General features: G+C 42.9%; 1 protein-coding gene across 2 annotated transcripts; it reads left to right on the top strand.

Moving 5' to 3' along the window:
• Positions 1 to 1708: 1708 nt before the first annotated feature.
• On the top strand, positions 1709 to 22649 carry LOC130923576 (transcription factor 7-like 2). 2 transcript variants are annotated; one of them, XM_057849330.1, is made up of 8 exons: positions 1709 to 1875; positions 6886 to 6960; positions 7033 to 7150; positions 9372 to 9433; positions 9522 to 9599; positions 15421 to 15580; positions 20733 to 20840; positions 20913 to 22649. In XM_057849330.1, the coding sequence occupies exons 2-8, from the start codon at positions 6896 to 6898 to the stop codon at positions 20994 to 20996; spliced, it is 675 nt and encodes a 224-aa protein (XP_057705313.1). In that variant the 5' UTR covers positions 1709 to 1875; positions 6886 to 6895; the 3' UTR covers positions 20997 to 22649. The 2 variants fall into 2 exon arrangements, with proteins under 2 accessions (XP_057705313.1, XP_057705312.1); XM_057849329.1 differs by lacking the exon at positions 1709 to 1875 and adding an exon at positions 6057 to 6135.
• Positions 22650 to 26664: the final 4015 nt, after the last annotated feature.

Below are 26664 nucleotides of genomic sequence, written 5' to 3'. Positions count from 1 at the left end.
ACCAGAGGGCACCTCCCCGGCACCCGGTACAGGGAGACGCGGCTCCGGCCGGGCGGACCTGGGAGGGAACTCTTGTCGAATTCTTTTAGTTTTCCTCCGGTCATAGCCAGCAATGATAACGGAACTGCAGCTAATGAATATTGAACAAAAAAATGTTGTCAATACCAATTTTGAGGTAAGGCGACACAGAGGATGTTTGCGGAGGTGTTTGAATGTATGAACATGGCGGTGTTGTTGTGCTGAACCGGAAACAACATTCTGAGTGGACCAATCACAGTCCTCTGATGTTTACGTCACGATGCATTGACGTGATGCGTAGTCAGGATTTTTTGGAGGCGCAGGTCAAGCTGCGGCATAGGGTCCAAATTGGGTCTGCGCTAACAGAGTAGGTCAGCCGTCATTGCAACGCAGAAGCATAAATCAGCCTTCAGTCATCAGTTCTCACTCCCCACCACCCCAGGGGAGGCCCTAAAGTAAATAAAAAGTAGAAAGCAGAAAGAATCCCCCTCTGTCTACACAGGTCAAAGAGGGTCATAAACCACAAAGACCCATTGGCCACAAACTAGATGATACGTTAGGTAAGTAACCTACCAGGCCCGGAGTGGCTAATCGTGAGAAATCCCGGGGGGCCGGCCGAACAGAAGGGCCGGTCCGGGTTTTACACATTTTTAATACAACAGTATTATAACTTTTTATTTGATATTTATTCATGACAGTGAACATTACTTACATGCTGTTACCATTGTCCTTGTGGGCTGTCTTTAAAAAAAAAAGTATTATTACATTTATATATCTTTTTATTTCCCAGACGCATCCTGACGTGTGCAGACTAAAAAAAACATGCATCTCCGCCTGCTAATCGTAGTCTGTAATGAGCCAAATTACCTACCAGCTTGGTGCTGTGCAGAGTTCTAAATTTGAAATCTCAAATCAAATTTATGCCGAAATCGCCTTTGGCAGATTTTAAAGGTTCCCCTCTTGATCAAACAATACGACAGAATAAGGCAGCATAGGTTATGCATTTGTTCAGCCTGCTGGAATTAATTAGAAGAAGAAAATGAAAAAGAAGATGACTGACTGACAGCAGAGCTACCCAATAAAAGCACAGAATAAAAGGAGGTTAAACCTTATCTGTAGCAGGTATAGATAGTATAACTTGGGGACTTGATGATGAGGAGCTGCCTTTTCAAGTCAAAATGTCAAGCTTTTCCTAATCCTTTCCTGGTCCCATATTCTTCAGATTTTGACCTGGTTATGTAGTTCCAACATCTAAGCGCTGTTGTTAGTCATATTGGTAACCAGTGGTCACATACAGTATAATCTAGTGTGAGACAACCACAGCCACAAAACTGATGAGTTCAAAAGTATGACGATGGTAATGCTTTATCCTTTTCTGTGTGTTAACTAAAGAGCATCAAAAATCCTAAATTCTCGAGAAAATATTTATAAATTGCGAGGAGTGAAAAGAAGACAATGCGCCTTTCTTTGTGTTTGATTGACAGCAATTGCAGAGATGTAATCTCAAATTATTCTCACCATTTCCAGGTAGCCTTTTGTGTTAAAACCTTTTGACCCCAACCAAAATCATTTTGAAAGTGGCACATCATAATTATGTAAAGAATTTTAGCATCATGTGGATGATGTGTCAAAGTACACTCGGTCAACACACGAAAGGCCATCACTGCTTTGATGTCTTTGACAACAGTCTTAATTTTTACAGTGTTGATATCACTGAGTAGGCTTTTTAGAGACAGTTGAAGGTTCTGAGGAGCAGACAGACTTCACACCAGCAGCTGGATTTGGCCATAGAGAAGGGCAAGCTCATCCAACAATATCAGTAAAAAAAAAAAAACAACAACATCAGGAACCACTAAAGTAAGTACCTCTAAGAATCATTTACCAGTCACAGATGATATTTGCATTTTATTTTAATTTTTAATTCGTGTAAATGCAAAAGGTATGCTTTAAACATTAAAAAATACTGTCTAAACAGTTATACCTTATATATGACAGGTTCATCAAATACATATCGCCTTCAAGTAATACTTCTTTTAGATGTTCAATCCAGTTAGTCCTAACGGTGGCAGTGATCAAGAATAATGAAACTATCTAATAAACAAAGCAGCAAATCAGTGTTTTGGGTTATTTAACTGTTTTAAGTGAAAGACGAATCATTTTGAATGTTAATAACATCTGACAGATCACCGTGGTAGAGGTCACATAGTTAGGCTCAACTCCAAACATTCGGACCATCAAACACATCTCTATTCTCTACATCAGGGGTCGGGAATCTTTTTGGCTGAGAGAGCCATGAACACCACATATTTTGAAATGTAATTCCATGAGAGCCATACAATATGTTTAAAACTAAAAATACTAGTAATATGTGCATTTGATGTAATTTCAACACTTTTAAAGTACAATAAGTTTCTGAATTCTTTTTAATAACATTGTTATGGTGTTGCTAATCAATGATGAGCATTTCTTACTATTAATGTGACTTCTGCTTTTGGCTTTGTAGTCTGGTTGAAACGTGGTGGGGTTAAGCTTCATGCAGGCGTTGAGAAACTTAGGATGTGTCTCTTTTCATGATCACAAAGAACTGCTACGAATCCTGTTTTTCCCCACTATGCACGGAACACCATCAGTGCACACCGAAACAAGTTTATCCATCGGTAGATTTTTTTTCTTTAGCGAACTCGGTGAAGGACTTGAATAAATCCTCCCCTCTTGTTGTCCCTTCCATGGTCAAAACTGCAAGCATGTAGTGTGTCATCAACAACACACTTTGCAATCATGCTGAACTGGGATAAATTGCTTATGTCTGTTGACTCATCTGAAGCACAAGAAAAAAACGGAGCCGCATTTATGTCCTTTACTTGAGTTGCATCAATTTGATTTGACATCATGATGGCACGATCGTGAACAGTTCTTGCCGACAAAGGCATGTCTTTTATTCGTTTAATTATATTGTCTTTATCTGAAAAGTCATCAAAAATCCATTGGCAACATCAAGCATGAATGCTTTGGCACACTCCCCATCTGTGAATGGCTTGGCGTTTTTCACAATTGCTAAAGCGCCAGCAAAGCTAGCCAAATTCCAGTCACTTTGTTGGGTCCAAACACGGAGTTGGTGCTGACTAGCTTGCACTTTCGATAGTAGCTCTTGACATGCTTATATGCTGGGTGTACCGGGAAGTTGTATGCATCCTTTTACAGCTGATAACTTGACATGTTCACACCGGAACTGCATTTTCACATTCCCAGTAGCATTTGGTAAATAATTTTCTTCCTTCAAAGTTTAGTCATTCAATTGGTTTAATCTACAAAGAAACCCATAGACAATTTGGTTGTCAGCTGCTATGTAATGTATGCGTTTTTCTGGGACACCCTATATATAAATTACCAGATTCAGAACAATTAAGGAACTATGTTTAAGTAATACACTTCACTGGTCCTCGGCACACATCCAAGGATGTTTGATAAATCTCTTCTTCTGTCAGCTTCACAGGTGCTGGGTAGAGTTTGTTGGTGCGCTGCCCTGTGCTGTCCCTTCGCTGGTCCTGGCGCCAGAGTTTTCGGCTTGGGCTTGTCTGGTTGCATCTGGTCGTGGGTGGGTCCCATCGGGCGTGCGGGTGGGGGTGCCGCGCGGGTGCCGCCCTGGGGACGCGGCCCTTCCCTGACTGGCCGGGGTGAGGGTTGTATGCGCCAGCCACAGTTCCCTCCCGGGTCGGCCCGGCCGGAGCTGCGTCTCCTTGTACTAGGTACCGGGGAGGTGCTCCCTGGTGCCCTCCTGGCCCAGGGGTGGGTTAAAGTCGCGCCTTTGTCCCCTTGGTTTATCTCCGGCCCTGTCCGCCTCTCTGGACCGCGGCAGCTGCCGCTGCCCTCCTGTCAGCGGGGCCTATGGGGCCTTGGGTGGGGCTTGCTGTCCCTTGCCGGTGGGGTGGATATACCTTGGTGTCCGGCGCTTGAAGTAGCACCTGTTCTGGGTGTGGGGTGGGTGCTTGGGCAGCAGGGGTAGGGTTGGACCGATGCTGGTGCCCTGACGCTTCTCCCGACCTGCGGCTGGTGTTCTGTCAGAATTTGCTCCCTTATAAAATTTTGCTCCCAAAGCTTTTATGGCAGTGAAAAATCACTCTTTCACATTCAGTTGGATTCTCAATGTTATCCAAAGTTGCTAAATAAACTAGTCACATCATAAACATACATGTGCAACACTAAAATGGCGTAAATTAATGCTTAACGACACGGCAAAGTTGTTAACAGTGAGCGCAGGGTGCAGTTGTTGTGTGCAGCTAAAATGGTAGGATGTGTCTTAGGAGAACTTTTCTACATGTCCTTCCCTGATCAAACTTAAGTAAATATTACTTTCTTTAAGGAAAGTTTGTAGTGTTCACTTTGGAATCGCTGCATTCGTGGCCGTTTTGTAATGATACGCGCGTGCGCAGAACTGCAAAGTTGCAATTTTTGATGGGTTGCAAAATTTGTCAGAACACTGGTGGTTCTGGCGGACGGGGCCACGATGGCAGGAGCCTGCCCCTCAATTCACGCACTCTTAACTTTGGACTGTAAATATCTTTCATCCTGGCACCTGCATACTCATTCATTCCTCCGGGGAGAGTTGGAATGGGGCCATACAGTCCCGGCCCGGCTCCCCCTTGGTTTTAATGCATCACGAAGGTTGTGGGATGGATGGGATCTGTTGGGGGGAGGTGACATCACGGTTACCTCCTCACGGCAGGCTCAGGCATTCCCGCACCTTTTTAACACACCACACACATCCTACTCCACGGAGGAGCTCCAGCAAAGGGCGGTGGGACGGACAGCTGGGTAGATATTCCATGCAGCGGTCCCACTGCCCCAAGCTGAGCTCTCCTATTTTAATGCTTACATTGCGCCTACCCTCCCCACACAATCCCATCAGGATGCTGGGTAATGGCTGCCGGCCAGGGACCTGGCAGCCAAAGTAATAGTGTGGTATGTGGGTCTCACACTTTTTCTCTATGGCATTGTTTCCGGAACATGGCCTCCCTCTGCCTGGGCTGCCGGCCGCGGGAGTGGGGGGAGGTCGGGGCTCCGATCTCGTGTCGCCCCGCGGTGGCTCCTCAGCGTTCTCCTGCTTCCGCCTTCCCCTCTCTTCTCTGCCTGGGTATCCTCCCTTTGGTCCGTCGCGGGTCGCTGGCTGGACACCGGTGTGTCGGCTTGATGTCACCTGCTCCGCCGGGGGACCCTGCCCTGCCCTGAGCTTGGTGAGAAATTGGGGGTCCAGTGGCATGTCGTGCCGGTTGGGGGGCTTAGGCTGTGGCTGGTGGGTTGGCCCGGGGGACCACCCTGGATCCCTGGGGGGTGACGATGGCTCCTTTGCTGGGCTACGGAAGGAGGGATCGGCTGCGCTGGCCCTGGGGTGGCGCCCGCGCAACATCTCAGCTCATCTGCGTGGCTGTCGTGTGTTTGGTGGAGCTTGCGCGCAGCTGGGTGTGATTGGGTGGGCTCGGGTGGGGGGTCCCGGTGATGGGATTGGCGATGGGGCAGCGTTGGTTGCCGAGGGTCTTACACTCACAAGAGGTTTGCATGATTACTGGTTTTCTAGATCACAGAGCTGATTTTTGTACACTCGACCCCTCCCAATCAATTATCTTATAGACTCCCCCACCACCCCTCCCCTTCTTTCCCTGGTCAACAGGCCCCCCACATGGTGTCAACCGGCAATACATCTAGCTGACGATAGCACCAACATATTCATAGTTAGTGTAGGCGTTCCATGTATTTCTTGTTGATGTTTGTGTTCCTTCTCTTTCTTTTTTTCCCCCATAACCCCTTCCTGTTTGCTGCTTTGTCATGATAAACGAGGTATGTTGAACGATCACAATGGGAGTGTGACGTACTCTCAATGTGAAACATTAAAACTGTTCAGACCAACGGGAGACTTAGACTTCCATTCTTCGTATCAAACAGCTGAACAGGACAGGTTTTTAAAAAAAAAAAAAAATTGTCTTGATGCAGACATCAAAAGAGCCAGATCTGGCTCGCGAGCCATAGGTTCCCGACCCCTGCCCTACATCAAAGTATTATTTGAATGTTATACAACGTACAGTTCACTCTCTTACTGCAGTGTCACCTGTGGCAGCTTATCAGGTTTGTGATTCGTTTTCATAATTCTATTTTTTGAATATAGCTATTTTAATTCATACTGAACAGAATTCTTGATGGCTGTGTGATTGTTGAGTCTGTTCAGTCAGTGTCATTTGGAAACATTTAAAAGAAAACAAATATCTTTAATACATCCGTGAACAAAGGATTTACAAACAAAATATGATGCATTTATTATGCTGATCACTCTATGTATGCCAAATATAGTTAGTATATGTGGATTTTTCGGATTGATTGTTGGTAGAGTCTACTGAGTGAAGCCGCACAAAGATCATGCCTTTGAAAGTGTCAATGGTATGTCGTTTTAAATCAAAGCCTTTTAACAAAACATCCAAGCCCCACAAAGGATTTAATAATATAATGTTTGAGCTTTTTTATTTTAATAAAGTCAATCACCAAAGAATTAAACAGAATGAGATGAGGATTACGTGTGAGACAATGTCCCACATCAATCATCCGATAATTGTTGTGTCAAAAGACAACCATCCTTGTAAAATTATCCTCTTAAATAATGAAGAGTGCCATGAACAGGTGATTGATTACCTCATATTCTTAGACAGGAAAATACCTAACATATCGGCTTGTTTTTTTTAAATTGCATTGAACATGTGTTTTATTCACATTAAATGTGTAACATAAAAGAGAAAATTGTGTCATTTAACAACTTAATCTTTTTTAACTCCGAAAAACTGTTGATGGACCAATAAACAAGGGCATGTGTATTTTATGTTGCAGGGACGTGGAAATGTCTAGTTTCACAAATTGTCATCCTCAAAATGCAGCTCAATCTTCACGACCTGATGGAGCAAGGTACAACAACAACCCTCAGGCTGTTGACAGCCAGAGCAGGGGCTATAACGGCTTTGTTCCCATACAAAACAGTTACATGCAGCTAAGTCCAGTGATGGCTGCTCCCAGCATGCACTTTGTCCCGATGAATCATCAGAATCTCCAGCCGCTTTCCCAGAGCATTGAGACAATTGCCCATATCCATGGCCAGGTAAGCTAAAATACATTCATTGGTTATTGACACTATTAATGTACCAGCCCAAAGAGAATTGCAAATTGCTGCGTAGCCACTACTATTTTTATTTGAAACTAATACTTGAATATACTAGTACATACAGTGTTATGAAAAGTATCTGCACCTTTTGGAATTTCTCACATTTCTGCATAAAATCACCATCAAATGTGAGCTGATCTTTGTCAAAATCACACAGATGAAAATACATTGTCTGCTTTAACTAAAATCACCCAAACCCAAACACCCAATTTTAATGAGGATAGCATCCAAACAATGATAGAAGGGGGAAGATAAGTAAGTAAACCCTCTGCCTAAGGAGACTTAAAGAGCAATTGAAACCAATTTTTACCAAACATTTTAGGTTGGTGTGTGCCCAATCACTGATGAGTGGTTTAAAGCTGCCCTGCCAACTATAAAACACACACCGGGTAAGAATTGTCTTGATAATAAGCATTGTCTGATGTGCATCATGGCTCGATCAAAAGAGCTGTCTGTAGACCTGCGATCAAGCATTGTTGATTTGTATAAAGCTGGGAAAAGATACAAAACCATCTCTAAAAGTCTGGATGTTCGTCAATCGACAGTCAAGAGAAGTTGTCTACAAATGGAGAGAGTTGGGCACTGTTGCTTCACTCCCAAGTAGTGGCTGTCTGCCAAAGATGACGCCAAGAGTTCAGCGCAGGATACTCTGAGAGGTAAAAATGAACCCTAGAGTGTCTGGTAAAGACTTAAAGATATCACTGGCACAGTCCAATATCTCTGTGCACACATCAACTGTATGTAAAACAATGACCAAGAATGGTGTTCATGAAAGGACTCCACAGAGGAAGCCACTGCTGTCGAAAAAAACATTGTTGCTCGTTTAATGTTCGCAAAAAGGCATTTGGACACTCCACAGAAGTTTTGTCAAAATATTTGTTGACTGATGAAACCAAAGTTTAATTGTTTGGGAGAAACACACAACGTCATGTGTGGAAGGAAAATGGAACAGCTCACTAACATCAACACCTCATCCCTACCGTGAAGTATGGTGGAGCATCATGATTTGGGGATGTTTTGCTGAAAAACCTGGGGCCGCCTGTTAGACAGTTAAAGCTAAAAAGAGGATGGATGCTGCAACAAAACAATGATCCAAAACACAGAAGTAAATCAACTTCAGAATGGTTTCAGAAGAACAAAATAAATGCTCTGGAGTGGCCATGTCAAAGTCCAGACATGAACCCCATTGAGATGCTGTGGCATGACCTAAAGACAGCGATTCATGGAAGACATCCCAGGAATCTGACTGAACGACAGCAGTTTTGTAGAGAAGAATGGGCCAAGAAAAGCCCTGATCGATGTGCCAGACTGATCTGCAGTAACAAAAAGCGTTAAGGTTGAAGTTATTTCTGCCAAAGGGGGGGGGGCACAAAATTTGATGGTTGAATACTTATTTTCCCCCCATACTTATTTTCCCCTATTCTGTCATTATATGCATATTATCCTCATTGAAATATGTAAACCTACAAATGTTTGGGTGGTTTTATTTATTTATTTATTTATTTATTCATGTATGTATTTATTCATTTATTTACTTATTTAATAGGGACTATCACCTTGATGAACATCTAAAAGATGTAAATATGCCAGATTGGATCGATTATTTATCATCTAACATATCGGAGAAAATGTGACAGTAACAAAAAAAATACAGTTAAGTGATAGTTATGAGGTAGATATCCTATATATTTTTTTATAAATGCCATTTTTATCATTGTGAAGTCATTTGTTTAAAAGTTTTAAATATGCGAGTGAAAAAATGTTTAGTCTTTTTTTTAAACGAAATATTAGACATCAATTAATGATTCTAAGCTAAAAATTACAGACATTTTGAATAATAAATATAATTAATTACCTTAGTTTTATGGCTGGGTTAAAACAAAAGCGGTTGCGCGACGTCTGTAAACGGGGGTTTTCAGGGTAAAACGGACGAATTAAAAATAGTTCGGGGATTTAATGCGCCATGAATCTGCTATGGCAGCATATAGACATATTGTTCCATCAAACACAACAGATGTTTTGGCTTAAAATACAGCAGTTTCTTTTAAAGAGGAGTGCAAGAGCAGAAACTGCTTTTTCAGTCTTGTCTGTGTTTTCCATCATATATTTGGTGGTGTTTTGTCATAAAAAAAAGTTACCTTGTCCGTTAAACCTTCAGACTAACTTTGTACCAGAGGTGATGTTACCCAACGGCATGAACATGCGTCCAGTTGGATTACTGTAAGTACAAACCAGGATTATAATATCCCTGCAATTGAAAACAAACTTTCAGTTATATTTATCTGTTTGAATATGCGTTTTTCTCTAGGAATGGAGAGCTTTTGTACAAAGTTACAGCTCCGTCCACCATTGCGGCCCCCCTTCCTGCCAATGTTCCCAAGCTAAAGTAAGACAGCATTATAGCGCAAACCTTCTTTTCAAAATTTGTATTCTCCCCCCCACACCCCCTATAGCCACCCCCCCCCACCCCTACACACACGCCCACACATCCCTATTCTGATCAATTATTTATTTAGTTTTAGTATCTAAAATACTGATGGTGCATTTCATTGGTGGTCATTCTTTCTTTGCCCAGTGATTAACTTTTTAAATGACAACCTAAAAAGATCTACCTATAGTCAAAAAACTTATATTTTTGTCTTTCAAATTATACCATTATTTGTCTAATGGGTAACACTTTTACAATGGCTTCGTAAGACTGTCATAAAACCGTCATAATTATGACATAACACTGTCATGAACACTAATGAATGCTTATGACTGATGTCAGTAAGTGTCATCCGGCAAATTGGGTCACTAACTCCATTTAAGGGCAGGCTCACATAGAGGGATACCAGGGATTTCCCAGGTGGGCCGGTGTCGGGAGAAATAAGTAGGGTCATAAAACTGCGGTCAAGCCAGCGGATGTTTGTGTTCCAAAGGTCAAATGAGCGGACCCTTAAATTAGAGCCCCGCATAATCCAAGCATTACGGTAAATTCATTCCGACCGAGCGACAAGGCAGTTGACTTTGGTGTGATCGCATTGTTCCCAACTCTTAGAAAATACTTTCAACACTCTAAAACATATAACGCTACGATTGTCATCATTTGAAAATGAAATAAAGTCACTTGATCTTAAAACCGCTCTATCTACATGTGGCATACGTGCAATGTCATGTCACTGCAATCTTATGTTATTCCCCTGAGCAACGAGTCTTTTAAGTAGATGATACATTATAGTTCTAATTTTTGTGGTACTGTAAATCCACAATTTTGAATAAATTCTGGCCAAGGTTGTTGAATAGACCCTACTCACATGACATCACGACCACGCCCCCGCGGCATATTGTCCGTCAACTCGTCACTGTTGATGCATTACCTCTACGTAAATTCCTCCTAGTATGGCGTGTTTTTCTGCTCGTTAACATTAATAATCAAAATGGTGAAGGCGTGTGTGGCGGTCAGTTGCAATAATAGAGAAGATAGACGGAGAGACTTGAAGTTCTACCGGATTCCGAGAGACCCGGAGAGGAGAGCGAGATGGGCTGCTGCAATTCGACAAGAAAACTGGGCTCCAAACGATTACCACAGATTATGTAGTAGTCATTTTATATCTGGTAAGATGCATTTAATATATATTTAGAGGGTTTGGGGCTGACAACCACAATTAAGATCATTACTAGGCTAATTGCCGACAACATACACTCAGACGTTGTGAATGAACAACCTGAAAATATATAATTATAAGGGGATAATAAGACAGTTCTCATACATTTAATTTACAATTTCACTATTGAGGTCAAAAGCCAAAAAATAAATTCAACTAAGGACAATCTGGAGTAGTGCTATCGCACTTCATATTATATATCATATATGTATGTAGTGAGAGTGCTATCGCTAAACCATATAAACATTAAAAGCCCTAGTGTCAGGAATGAGCGGGCAGGCAGGTTGTATGGACCCAAATGCAGGGAAACAAAAAATGCAGCGAGGCAGGTGGCAGTGAACTAAAAAAAAAACGTTAATGATAACTAACAAAATCACAAAGTACAAACAAAAGGGCTAGGGCTCAAAAGGCAATGTTCAAACAAAACCTACTTAAGTGAAGGGACGGGTACACGAGGACTTGGACGGGCCTTGACTTGACGTTGATGTAGACACAGACATTGACATAGACAATGACGCAACAAGGAGTGACAAGAAACTGGGTCATTATATACGCAGACAAGGGGTAAGGAGACGAGGAACAGCTGGGTAACACAGGTGGATGCAGATTGCAGGATACACTGGGAAAACACACACAGGTGAGAGCAATGGGTAATCACAGGGACAAGTCACACAAGGAGAAACCAAACAAAAAACCTAACAGTACCCCCCCCCTCAAGGGACGGATCCCAGACGTCCCGAGGAAACAAAAAGTCAGAAGGTTGCTCGGAGGTGGGAGCAACACCAGCCCGTCACGGCCAGTCAGGCGGGCGTCCAGGACGCCAGACGTGGGCCGATCGCACGGGTCGATCGGGAGAGCGCCCGGGGCGCCAGACATTGGGTGACCGCACGGGCAGATCAGGCGGGCGTCCCAGACGAGGTAGTGCTCGGTCGTCCATACCGCCACGTTGTGGCAGGAAACGGGGAGCAGCATCATCGGGGCGAGGGTCAGGAACAGAGTCGGAGTCGTCGTGCGGACCAGGAATGGAGTCGGAGTAGTCTGCTGGCATGACAGCAGCGGAGTCGTCGTCGTCTGCTGGCGTGACAGCAGCGGAGTCGTCGTCATCTGCTGGCGTGACAGCAGCTGAGTCGTCGTCGTCGTCTGCTGGCGTGACAGCAGCTGAGTCGTCGTCGTCGTCGTCTGCTGGCGTGACAGCAGCGGAGTCGTCGTCATCTGCTGGCGTGACAGCAGCTGAGTCGTCGTCGTCGTCTGCTGGCGTGACAGCAGCGGAGTCGTCGTCGTCGTCTGCTGGCGGGACAGCAGCGGAGTCGTCGTCGTCGTCGTCTGCTGGCGGGACAGCAGCGGAGTCGCAGGAGTCTGCTGGCGGGACAGCAGCGGAGTCGTCGTCGTCGTCTGCTGGCGGGACAGCAGCGGAGTCGCAGGAGTCTGCTGGCGGGACAGCAGCGGAGTCGCAGGAGTCTGCTGGCGGGACAGCAGCGGAGTCGCAGGAGTCTGCTGGCGGGACAGCAGCGGAGTCGTCGTCGTCGTCGTCTGCTGGCGGGACAGCAGCGGAGTCGCAGGAGACTGCTGGCGGAACAGCAGCGGAGTCGCAGGAGACTGCTGGCGGAACAGCAGCGGAGTCGCAGGAGACTGCTGGCGGAACAGCAGCGGAGTCGCGGGAGACTGCTGGCGGAACAGCAGCGGAGTCGCGGGAGACTGCTGGCGGAACAGCAGCGGAGTCGCAAGACTGCTGGCGGAACAGCAGCGGAGTCGCAAGACTGCTGGCGGAACAGCAGCGGAGTCGCAAGACTGCTGGCGGAACAGCAGCGGAGTCGCAAGACTGCAGGAGACTGCTGGCGGAACAGCAGCGGAGTCGCAAGACTGCTGGCGGAACAGCAGCGGAGTCGCAAGACTGCTGGCGGAACAGCAGCGGAGTCGCAAGACTGCGGGGAGTCGGCGCGGGAGCCACTTGACTGCGGGGAGTCGGCGCGGGAGCCACTTGACTGCGGGGAGTCGGCGCGGGGGCCACTTGACTGCGGGGAGCCGGCGCGGGGGCCACTTGACTGCGGGGAGCCGGCGCGGGGGCCACTTGACTGCGGGGAGCCGGCGCGGGAGCCACTTGACTGCGGGGAGCCGGCGCGGGAGCCACTTGACTGCGGGGAGCCGGCGCGGGAGGAACTTGACTGCGGGGAGCCGGCGCTGGAGGAACTTGACTGCGGGGAGCCGGCGCTGGAGGAACTTGACTGCGGGGAGCCGGCGCGGGAGGAACTTGACTGCGGGGAGCCTCGGGAAGCCGAGCCGTCAAGACGTGCCCACGACGTCGGCGTGGACGAGATCGCCAAGGCTTTTGGACAGGGTTCATGGACAGACTGGGTGGTATGGAATGAGGGAGGCCTGAAAAAAGCCGAGAGGGTGAAGAAAAGGGCATGGGAAAAAAATCTGGGTCGGAGTCAGAATCAGAATAGAGGAGGTCATATAAATTGTGATCCTCCTCAAAGTCTGAAAAATCAGAATCCAAAAAAATGTGTTGTGGTCTGTGAGTGGTTTGAGGGTGTCGGCGCGGTGGCCGAAAATGAATCTTTCCCGCTGGGTCCAGGATTGGTTGCGTCATTCTGTCAGGAATGAGCGGGCAGGCAGGTTGTATGGACCCAAATGCAGGGAAACAAAAAATGCAGCGAGGCAGGTGGCAGTGAACTCAAAAAAAACCTTTTAATGATAACTAACAAAATCACAAAGTACAAACAAAAGGGCTAGGGCTCAAAAGGCAATGTTCAAACAAAACTTACTTAAGCGAAAGGACGGGTACACGAGGACTTGGACGGGGCTTGACTTGACGTTGATGTAGACACGGACATTGACATAGACAATGACGCAACAAGGAGTGACAAGAAACTGGGTCATTATATACGCAGACAAGGGGTAACGAGACGAGGAACAGCTGGGTAACACAGGTGGATGCAGATTGCAGGATACACTGGGAAAACACACACAGGTGAGAGCAATGGGTAATCACAGGGACAAGTCACACAAGGAGAAACCAAACACAAAACCTAACACCTAGCTCCATTGACAAATGACATGAAATACATTAGACTTGACAGTGGATGTTAGCAAGAACAAAAGATTTTGAATTGAAAATTTCGTAACTCACCTTCCCGAGCACAAGATAGATTCCTGCCGAATTTTCGTGGACGAGGACCTGTTTTACCCAACCAGCAACAAAGTATTTATAAGCCTCCAAGCTCTTAAAGTTTTTCAAACTTTCGTGAGAATAGGCTGATTTTGTGTGGACAAGATAGTTGTAAATATCAGGGTAGCAAATGTCAGGCAGAGACGGCGAAGACAGCGGGTCGAAAAACATCGATTTAGGCATCAAATATGGATCTGGCGAATGGATAAACTGAAGCTTTTCCACATAACGCCTTTTATGCAACGCATCCAATGAGTTTACAGCGTCAGATAACTCCGGGGCTTCCATGAATTGCTCTATAAATTGCACGACTAATTGAAACCATTGAGAATAGGGCTAAAAAATGACAGACAATATTTTGTGACGTAGGTGAGTCGGGTCTATATAAGTAGTAGACTTCTCTGACTATTCCTATACTCAAAACTATGCATTTTTTACTGTTTCAATATTTACAAAAATGAATTAAAAGACCTACATGTGTATTTGATCTGGTTACAGTTCTCATTTTAGTAGTAGATCTCTCTGACTACCTTCATACTCAAAATTGCATTTTTACTGTACCAAAATTTAGACAATTTACTGTATATGAAAAGTCCTACATGCATACTTTGGTCAGATTACAGTTCTCACTTTTGTGGTAATGTAAATCCACAGTTCTGAATAGGTTCTGGCCAAGGTTGGTCAATATTATTAGTGGACCTCTCTAACTACTCACACTCTTAAAACAATGAATTTTTACTGTACCAATATTAGAAAATTTGTCCTATACTGGACTGTCTCAGGAAATTAGAATACACAATATTCTAATTTTTTGAGACAGTCCTGTGTATATATACAGGACTGTCTCAGGAAATTAGAATACACAATATTCTAATTTCCTGACTCAGGATAATTTTCTGAGACAGTCCAGTATGTGTACTTTGATCGGGTTACAGCTCTCTAATTAATATTTTACTCACGTTATAGTTTATTGTATCAATCACCTGTTTGCATTAAAATCAGTACATGCTTTAAAATCACTACTATTGTCCAAAACAATGCTTTTTTTTTTTTTTTCATCAATGTACAGTTACAGGTACTTGTGTTGCTGGCTGGATGGCTTCCAACACAATCCATGAAGTGGGCCAGTTTTTCATTGACTCCCGGACCACTCCCTTGCCCTGGTCCGCCTCAGACTCCATTTATGTCTAGTCCGCATCTTTTACATCCATTCAAAAGTGATAATTTGCTGGATGACACTAAATGACATCTGTCACAAGCATTCATTAATGCAGTCTTATAACACTACTACCAAATGAAGTGTTACGGTCTCATTTCAATTGTGCCATTGTTTATCTAATGTCAATGCACTAAATGTCAGATATATTTGACAGGGTACTTCTTAATTTCAGGAAGAAAACTAAAAAAATGGATGACCAAGTCAAAGATCAAGCATATGTCAAGAAGCCTCTGAATGCCTTCATGTTGTTCTCGAAGGAACACAGACAAGCTGTCAAGGCCAAGTCTGCCTCAACAAATATTGCTGTCATAAATGAGAGCTTAGGAAAGATGGTAAGTGGTCAACCTCTGTTGAACAAATTTAGGGGGTGGTTGGAGATCAGTCAGTAAGGACCAGCCTTAACCAAAGGTCACATTGTCTTCGCAATTTTATGAAAATGTAGATTTTGGCCTGTTTGCTATTGAGAGGCCAATTCGGTTTCAGCGCCAATGAGGCTGTCAGCATATTGTTCATCAGGCTAATGCAGGGGTTGGCAACCCAAAATGTTGAAAGACCAATTGGACCAATAAAACCAAAAAACAAATATGTCTGGAGCCGCAAAAAACTAAAAGCCTTATATAAGCTTTATAATGAAGGCAACACATGCTGTATGTATCTGTATTAGCTATATTAGCCTACTATCAAAATGACTAAGTTGGCTAAAAATGCATAATGAGCCTTCAGGATTTAATGTTTATTTTCCCTGCAGTGCATCCAACGCACCACGTGACTACTCTCTTGTATGATGCTAACTTAAGTCTAATTTCATTACAATATTAATGAATTGTTTCATTGCTTTTATGAAATTAAAGAAAGTCTGCAAATAGGTGTTCTGATATGTTGATGAATGTCTCCTTCATGTACTCACCATCTGTGAACAGGTTTCCACGCTTTATTATCTCCCGGGTTGCAACAAAACTTGCAGCAGTAGTTAAGTTTGGCAATGCAATCTACTTCTTAAACCTAAGTTCTTCAGAAGTAATGCAATCACACTTTTTCTGCCACTCCAAACTGGGTACTCGATTGCAAATGTAGCATGCCTTCCCTGGAAATGTCTTTCCAAATTGCACTTTTTGTTATTTGACAACTTCACGCCACCAAGTAAACGTTCAGGCAATCCTTCCGCATTGGCAACGAATGCAAGTGATTCAGTCCAAGAAACGTTGAATCCTCTGTTCTCCTGAGTTATTTTTCTCTTTTTCCCTTTCGGATCCATGCCCCATCACTCAGCCGCCAGTTTGTTTACATTAGCCAGCTGCCTGGCATCCTGCCCTGCTGATAGAAACGTGTGTCACAGGCTATGACGCAAGTTTTCGTTGACAGAATTGTTGAAATTTAATATTCATTCTACACATTTTTAAGGCGTTGGAAAACGTTAAGAAAGTTTGTGTCCTACAGAAACCATATCAAAACAAAAAATATATTTTTCTTCCCCATCTTTTTCCATTTTCAAATATTTTTCAAAATTCTCCAGGAAGCCACTAGGGCAGCGCTAAAGAGACGCATGCTGCACTTAAAACACAGGTTGCCGACCCCCGTCCTACAGAAACCATATCAAAACAAAAAATATATTTTCCTCCCCCATCTTTTTCCATTTTCAAATATTTTTGGAAATGCTCCAGGGAGCCAATAGGGCAGCGCTAAAGAGCCGCACTAGCTCCTAAAACAAGGGTTGTCAACCCCCAGGCTAATGTATAATACTGTTAATAATCCGAATCCATTTTTACAATTTTGTAGAGCTCACCATACATTTTGAGTGAATATCAAATTGCAGCCTCTGCTTACAGCTCTTGATGTGTGCAATACCAAGAGTCAGACTGAGAATTGCCTGATTGTATTGGACAAGAAACAACAAAATTGAAATAAGTAGAACAGAAGTAGAACAATAAGTAGTAGAACGATAGATAACAATTTCCAAACACTCAACACAACATGCTGCTCCTCTATTTGTCTTTTAAAAAACTGTGGTTGCTTTTTCAAACACATTTCTTAGTTTTGTGTGAGTGATGTGTGAGTGAAAATCCCTCACATATCTCAAACTGCACAATAATCACTCTGGATCTTTCAGAAATCCTGAAAATGGGGCTTCTTCCTGAACATGTAACCCACTTAAGACGTCCTAAGAGAGTAAAAACGATTACCCCTTGATAATGAACACTAGGGGGAAAATGAGGAAAAGCATAACCCCTGCTGCAGTATAGCAAGTGAGATATAAAAGGAAAAACCCTTCCCTCACCCTCCCCCATCTTCCCTGGTAGGGTGGGTGGCTATTCATCTGAAGCTCGGGTCCTCTACCAGAGGCCTGAGAGCTTGAGGGTCCTGCGCAGTATCTTTGCTGTTCCTAGGACTGTGCTCCTCTGGACGGAGATGTCTGATGTTTCTCCAGCTATCTGCTGGAACCAGTTCTCCAGTGTGGAGGACACTGCCCCCAGTGCTTTTATTACCATGGGCACCATTGTTGCTTTCACCTTCCAGGCTGTCTCCATCTCTTCTTTGAGCCATTGGTATTTGTGTACTTTACCGTGTTCCTTTTTCCTGATTTTGCCATCGTTGGGGAAGTCTACATCAATCACAACGGCTGTCCTCTGCTGCTTATCCATGTTCATGATCTCCAGTTGGTTCGCCACGACCATCTTACCAGTCTGTTTCCAGAAGTCCTCTGTACGCTAAGAGTGAGCGAGGCATTGACTCACTGTTCCAAACCAACAGGATCTACAGCGGGGACATCGGACCCAGATAGCAAAATGTAACTGGAGCTGACATGGGCCAGATGTATTGCAAATTTCGGCCCACGTTCGTAAAAAGGATCCGCCCCAGTGTCTTTTTGAACAATGGCCCAAATTCAGCAGGGAGTCACTGCGTAGCGATGACGGCAGATCTACGCCGTTAACGCAGACCTCTACGCATCTTGTCAATGCGTGTGACGTGAACGTCAAAGGACTGCGATTGGTCCGCTCAGATTGATCGGTTTCCGGTTCAGCACAACAACAACCCCGTTTTCAAACATTCACAAACGTCTTCTGTGTCGCGTGTGCTTATTAAACATTTGTATTAACAACGTTTGTTCAGTATTGATTAGCTGCAGCTGTAAATACACAAGTTCCATCTTCGTTGCCATTGCTGTCAATGACAGGCGGAAAATTTAAAGGAATTCGACAAGTCCCCCAAAATCATACAAAGACAAAGTCACACCCCTCTAGTGGCATGACGATGAATTACAGAGCACCGCATTCCCTTGACACAGAATTTCAGATGCTCAGTGACTATAGACCCTACTCACGTGACGTCACAGCCACGCCCCCGCGCCATGATGTCCGCATACTCGCCATAGAAATGCATTAGCGCTTCGTAAATTCTTCCTATTATTGCACGTTTTACTGCTCGTCAACATTAATACTCAAAATGGTGAAGTCGTGTGTGGCGGTCGGTTGCAAAAACAGAGAAGATAGACGGAGAGACTTGAATTTTTACCGTATTCCGAGAGACACGAAGAGGAGGCCGCGATTGACTGCTGCAATTCGACGAGACAACTGGGCTCCAAACGACTACCACAGATTATGTAGTAGTCATTTTATATCTGGTAAGATGCATTTAATATATATTTAGAGGGTTTCGGGCTGACAACCACAATTAAGATCATTGCTAGGCTAATCGCCGACAACATACACGTATGTATGTAGTTAGTGCTATCGCTAAACCATATAAACATTAAAAGCCCTAGCTCCATTGACAAATGACATGAAATACATTAGACTTGACAGTGGATGTTAGCAAGAACAAAAGATTTTCAATTGAAAATTTCGTAACTCACCTTCCGAGCACAAGATTCCTGCCGAACTTTCGTGTACGAGGACGTGTTTCACCTAACCAGCAACGTAGCATTTATAAGCCTCCAAGCTCTTAAAGTTTTTCAAACTTTCGTGAGAATAGGCTGATTTTGTGTGGGTATCAGATGTCAGGCGAAGCCAGCGGGTCGAAAAACATCGATTTAGGCATCAAATACGGATCTGGCGAATGGATAAACTGAAGCTTTTCCACGTAACGCCTTTTATGCAACGGATCCAATGAGTTTACAGCGTCAGATAACACCGGGGCTTCCATGAATTGCTCTATAACTTGCTCGACTAATAGAAATCAATGAGAATAGGTCTGAAAAAGAGGTACAATATGGCGGCCGGAAACAGCGACACGCCCATTTTGTGACGTAGGTGAGTAGGGTCTATACCGTCGCTCCACCGTGTCGCACACATGCCCGCCTTCAGGGTGCGCGCTGTTGTGACGTCACATGCCGAACATTAAATTTCAGGTTATTAGCGCATCCTGTCTCCACGGTTCGCCCCGGACCAGTGTGTAACCTATCATTTGGACTATCAGATTAAAGATCCCAGCGTATCTGGCGCACTGAGGCGTTGAGCAGACATGATTGCTATGTGAACCTGGTGAGCTGAGGCCGGCTATGGCACACAGTCACCTGCTATCGGGAGATTATCGGTTGACAGTTGGATGGGATCGGACCCTTCTGGGGGTCTTTTTGGATCAGGACTGTTCGTCCCTTGGTGAACAATTCAGGATGGCTCCCATCCAGCAGTTGGTTCATTTGTGCTGCTAGGCGCTCATGGATTGAGGTTAGCTTCTTTAACCAGTAGCTGTGAATCATGTCTGGGCCAGGTGCTGTCCCGGTCTTCATACCTGAGATTCTTTATTGCATACCTCCCACTGTGATTGTTACTGGGCCTTGGTCAGGAAGGGTGCTGTGGCCTTGGTGGGTTCGTCCTTGTGGTATTGCCCTGCCACTGAGAATACACTGTAGCCGTGCTAGTAGAGAACAACTGGTTTATTTTCCTGACTTCTATTTCTCATGTGTATCGCTTCAGGCTGATAGCAGAGGATGGATATATCCTATATATATATATATATATATATTATTTAATCTAATTTATGATCAAATCGGGACTTATATGTCTATCCAGCCAGCCATTTTCATCATTGCTTATCCTAGTCAGGGTTTTAGGCTGCCACACAGCTAACGAAAAGCGGACTACACCATAAACTGGCTGTCAGTCATTCGTAGGGCACCCACAGGCACAAACAACCATTCGCATTTACAATCATATTGTCACTGAGTGGGAATCGATCCCAAAATCTCCTCACCAAAGTCAGGCAAATTTACCACTACACCGTCGGCAACTCAGACTTAAATGTAAATTATAAAAATACATTTGTCTAATTACTTAAATCCCAATTTGATTTGATTTTCAATGAGATTTAAAAATTGATTAATGCTACTTCACTATGCCTGTAGTGCAGTGGAGGTTGAATATTTTTTAACACAACTGTCGTATATTCTTGTATCCGAAAAGGTATTTCTTGGAGCTCAGCATGTTGAGATAGTATCCCTCTTAATATTTTTGTGTGCTTCATTCTCAATGTGTTATTTGAACGCAGTGGCATTTGCTAACTGATAAAGAGAAGGCCAAGTATTACGAGAAGGCTGATGAGGAGAGGAGACGTCACGCTCAGCAGCATCCAGACTGGTCCTGCCGCCACAACTATGTAAGTGTGTCTTTTGTCACGAATGCTACATGAGTCCAGTCGATGCTTAAAATTTCATGTGCTTATTTGTAGGGCAAAAAAAAGTATCATAAAAGGAGCAAGGAATCAGCTACAGCAGCGCCGGCTTCTGAAATAGTAGAAATAAAAAAGGCTTGACTGTCTTTGAACAGCTCGTTGCCTCGTCATCAACATCAACCATATGAGAGTCTCTGAGAGAACTAATTACTGAAAATCTAAATACTTTGACTTCCATGCTATCATGGCTTTATTTGTATCCTTAGCTAGATATTGTATCATTCAAAAAGTGAAAAATGTTTTCTGTTATAATGCAAGTATAATGCAAATTAGCAATAGCTTCATTTAGCTTTTTTATGTATTCATTATTATTTCTTTGTTAGCACTATTAACTGCCCCACAAGTGGGAATTTAAAGGAGTCGTATGTAAGAACTGCACTTTAATTATACATTAAATAGCCCTAATATTTCAATACACATTATAGAAATGTTTTTTTCTGGAAATTTGTTCTCAATGGTTAAGCCTAGATTTTCCCATTTTAAAGTCGATAGGCAGCCTATTTTAATAATTTACAGTGGATGACCTGCCCTCCACCAATAAGCCAATTACGAGATCAGTTTTACGTCCAATTTGCCAGAGCTCTGAAGTCTTCGGAAACTAAGGGGCCGTTTACATGGTGACTCTCTGAGAATACGAAAAATTTCAAATTTGCATTTGCCTTTGCGTCTACATTCGAACAATGTCGCAATTTCGCATGAAAACGAACTAGTATTTATGCCAGGCCCTAGGGGGCAATGCAGATTTACAGGGCGACAGAGAATGATGTACTTTGACCCTACCAAGCTCCCTCAGCCCGGACAAAAATATGCCAGCCCACTCGAAGCAATGGCATTTTTCTTTTGTTCAAAAAGGCATAAAAATGCAAACATTCAACATATTTAATTTAAAACTATTAGTAAAACAGTAAATTAAAGCCGGCATTCCGCCAAATTTGCTGTTTTTAATGTTTAGGAGAACGGCTGCGCACACCCAATGTCACGTGTACGAGTGCTGACGTTATCGGCGCAGTCTCGCGCCGCGGGAGCCTTTGATATGCATGCCGAGGAAACCCCCCTCAATTCGCCGCAATCAAATTCTTCCACTTTGGAGGCAGGATTCAGAATTTTTCGTCTTCGCCTTCTGTCTTCGCAGACACCATATGCACGCGAGGCGAGTCCACTACTCAGTCATTGCGTCTTTGTGTCACAGAGTCGCCATGTAAACTGCCTCTATGTTTGCTACAACTTTCACAAACAGCATACACACATATATCCCGGTAAATTCCCGTGTAAGGTGACGCGAGATTTACTCACGTCATTGCGATATCCCGGGTGGACGCGGGTTGGACACTTTGACAGACTTGTCCATGTTGCCCACTCGGCGCTCTCTGTGCGGGGAGGGCTGCTGGCGTGAAGATGGATGATGGACTCCTTTCGTCGGCTCTACAATCCAGTAGCAATTTAATATCGTATTGTTTCAGTTTAATTTAGCTATTTCCAGCTTGCCATGTTGATAATTGCGATGTTTGTTTACTGCTTTTTGTCCTACTGCGAAGAAAGAAGTGACAATCGGCCCACCGTGACATTTATGTCATCACTCATCGTGCTGTGACCCGTGAATTTAACTTGCTTTCACACAAACCACTTCCCGGGAAAGTCCTGTACATTACCACTAATTGTGCTAGTTCTCCCACTTGAAAATATTAGAGAGGCCTGTAATTGTCAACATGGGTAAACCTCAACCTTGAGAGACAGAATGTGAAAAAAAAAACTGAAAATCACATTGTTTGATTTATAAAGAATTTATTTGCAAATCATGGTGGAAAATAAGTATTTGGTCAATACCAAAAGTTCATCTCAATACTTTGTTATGAACCCTTTGTTGGCAATAACGGAAGCCAAACGTTTTCTGTAACTCTTCACAAGCTTTTCACACACTGTTGCTGGTATTTTGGCCCATTCCTCCATGCAGATCTCCTCTAGAGCAGTGATGTTTTGGGACTGTCGTTGGGCAACACGGACTTCCAACTCCCTCCACAGATTTTCTATGGGGTTGAAATCTGGAGACTGGCTAGACCACTCCAGGACCTTGAAATACTTCTTACGAAGCCACTCCTTTGTTGCTCTGGCTGTGTGTTTGGGATCATTGTCATGCTGAAAGACCCAGCCACGTCTCATCTTCAATGGCCTTGCTGATGGAAGGGGATTTTCACTCAAACTCTCTTGATACATGGCCCCATTCATTATTTCCTTTACACAAATCAGTCGTCCTGGTCCCTTTGCAGAAAAACAGCCTGAAAGCATGATGTTTCCAACCCCATGCTTCACAGTGGGTATGATGTTCTTCGGCTGCAATTCAGTATTCTTTCTCCTCCAAACCTGAGAACCTGTGTTTCTACCAAAACGTTCTATTTTGGTTTCATCTGACCATAACACATTCTCCTAGTCCTCTTCTGGATCATCCAAATGCTCTCTAGCGAACCACAGACGGGCCTGGACGTGTACTGGCTTCAGCAGGGGGACACGTCTGGCAGTGCAGGATTTGAGTCCCTGGCGGCGCATTGTGTTACTGATAGTAGCCTTTGTTACTGTGGCCCCAGCTCTTAGTAGGTCATTCACTAGGTCCCCCCGTGTGGTTCTGGGATTTTTGCTCACCGTTCTTATCATTTTGACGCTACGAGGTGAGATCTTGCATGGAGTCCCAGATCAAGATAGAGTATCAGTGGTCTCGTATGTCTTCCATTTTCTAATAATTGCTCCCAAAGTTGATTTCTTTACACCAAGTGAAGAGTTACAGAAAACGTTTGGCCTCTGTAATTGCCAACAAAGGGTACATAACAAAGTATTGAGATTAACTTTTGGCATTGACCAAATACTTATTTTCCACCATGATTTGCAAATAAATTCTTTAAAAATCAAACAATGTGATTTTCTGGGTTTTTTTCCACATTCTGTCTCTCATGGTTGAGGTTTACCCATTTTGACAATTATAGGCCTCTCTAATCTTTTCAAGTAGGCGAACTTGCACAATTGGTGGTTGACTAAATACTTATTTGCCCCACTGTATAAGGACTGGATTTAAATGGTATTCAGGTGTATGTAAAAGGGGCTAATGTCATCTATCAGTCCGGAAAAAAAAAACACACACAAAAAAAAACGTTCTGAATCTAAAATGAGTCATGACCAAATAACAGAGCTACTAACATAATTATTTACTAATTATTTTTTTATATTTTTGCAACTTGCAATTTTAGTTACTTAACCCTTAAAATAATTGTTTTAGCAACAAAGTTAAAGTTACTTAAAAACCTTAAAGCCGGGAACCTGTTAGCTGTTTAAAATACTTTTTGTTTTGCCTTGCTATACTCCATAAAAAATAAATGTTTAACGTGTCCTTGCTCGGTCTTGGTTTTTCCAGCTCAACTGAATCTACAGAAACAAATTGTAATTTTTTTTTCACTGTGACCTATTTCATGACCATATTAGTCCCAAAAATGCACAAAAGCAAACTGAATAATATGCTATTTATTATAATAGACACCACAAACACGTTCAAAGAAGTGTTTTGGAGCTTGAAATAAAGAACATAGTGTGCAAACATGAAAATATAAATGTAACGTCTTTTATTTCCTTGCCAATTCCTTTCACATTGACAAAAGTAGCTCTCTGTCACTCCTGTCATGGCAATAGCTAGCATGGAACTTGGTTCTTTTATTTTTGTATTAACCTACGTCGCTAAAAATGATTATTTGTGCACCAACTTAATTTGAAACTCTTACATTTAAAGACTATCGTGTACTCGTTTTATTTTTGCTATGTAATAGACGTTAAACGTTACAGACTACATATTATTGCTAATTTTAGTTTTTTGTTTTTAGCCTTTGACTTTTCTAATTGAAATGCAATAATGGTATGATCACCATTTGTGATACAGAATGCATACCAAGTACAATTTCACCCAAAAGTACTTTGCAGTACCATTTTGGGCCACCAATCTTAGATACGGCTCCTTTAACTAGGATTTTTTGCTTTGCTCTCTTACTGGAAGGAAAGGTAAATAAAGCTGAGAGACTGTTATATTAATTTGTTGTGTGTGTTGGAGAACACAAAGCTGATGCAAAAGCTGAATCAGCAAGAATGATGGGGATGAGTTTATGACGTGCTTGTGTAATCTTTCCTTTGACATATATCATGAGTAAGACTGAAGACTCCGTACATACCGATGGATCATTTGCAAGCAGTAATAACACCACCTCAACACTGGGACTCTGAAGGAGAAAACTACAGCCACCTTAAACACATGGTTCATCTGTAATTATGACAGTCCCTTTATGAGGAAAAAAAATAGTCCATGTAATAGGTGTGTTACTAATCTTAATAGGTTCAAAACTGTTACTTTTCAACTCAATGTTGCCACATCTTTCTTGTCCTCAAAGGTCAGCATAGATACAAACTTGAACATCTTTGTTTTTAAGAATCCTTTCTTACAGAACTTGCTTGTACATTCAGTAATATCCATATGAAATAAATTTTACACACTTATGCTTTTTCATGCATATTTTAATATGAACAAACACAAAAGTAGAAATATTGAATCTTTTTACACAACTTTTCAAAATGTGCATTCAATGCAATCAGGTAAAATGGGAGGAATTATGAAAACTTGGTTTTTTCACACATGCACATTTTTAATGCATACATAAATTTCAGTAGAAATATAGAACCCTCAGAAGTTTGTTTGAAAAAATAATAACTTTTTAAAGAAAAATGCAATCAATGTAATGAGGTCAGTGTCAATTAAATACACCTCAAGCCTAGGTAATATTTTACACCCAATTTTCTATACCATGCTAAAGAATTGTTTTTCGAAATACTTCTAGCACAGTTCTCAATGGTTAGGATGAAACGTTCCTATCTTAAAAGTCAATACCCTGCACGAGTTATTTTGATTCTGTTATTTTGATTCTGTGTTTACAACGGATGTCCCGCCCTGCACCAATTAGCCAATTACAATATCAATTCTTTGTCTTTGTCCAGGTTGCCAAAGCTCCTAAGGTTGCTACCACTTTGAATATTTGAAGTGCAATTATTATATAGGTCTCCTTTAAATGGGCTACAGGTGCGTCACTAGACCTAATAAGTGGCGGAAAAAACAGACAAGACTGACAGAGCGGAACTTCAAGTAAATGCCCTCCCAATTTTTTTCTTCCCCCAGAAAATTGAGATTGTAAGCTTTCCAATGATGAGATCTCAGAGCAGAACTCCAAATCACCTGAGTGTTTTCTGCCATATACTAGTATATCTGAACCCCCCAATTTGGCCAAATTTCAAAACTGTCCTATATGCATGTGTAATACATCATTGGAAAGCTTAAAATCTCAATTTTCTGGGGGAAGAAAAACTTTGGAGGGCATTTTTAAAAATATTTTTTTCAAACCCCCGCGTAGCATATCTCACCGAGTGTCAAAACGCAGCTGTGAATGGCCACAGCCGGACTTTTGGGTGAAACACGGTAATATAACAAAGGTCGCAATGCAGAAATTGCATGCATCAAAGAGTGGTCGAGATTTTGTTTCTCAAATATTTTCCCTTTTAAACTTTTTTTTTTTAATTCTTCTTTAGATTGATCGATTATTTATCATCGAAAATATCAGGGAAAATGCAACGGTAACAAAAAAAATACAATTAAGCAATAGTTATGAGGTAGGTATCCGTGACCTATTTACAGACACAATTTTTTTTTTCATTGTGACGTAATTTGTTCAAAAGT

Source organism: Corythoichthys intestinalis, chromosome 11 (assembly GCF_030265065.1).
Source record: "Corythoichthys intestinalis isolate RoL2023-P3 chromosome 11, ASM3026506v1, whole genome shotgun sequence".
Classification (NCBI taxonomy): Eukaryota; Metazoa; Chordata; class Actinopteri; order Syngnathiformes; family Syngnathidae; genus Corythoichthys; species Corythoichthys intestinalis.
The sequence above is the reverse complement of the archived record's forward strand: the minus strand, read 5'-3'. Positions and strand labels throughout refer to the sequence as shown.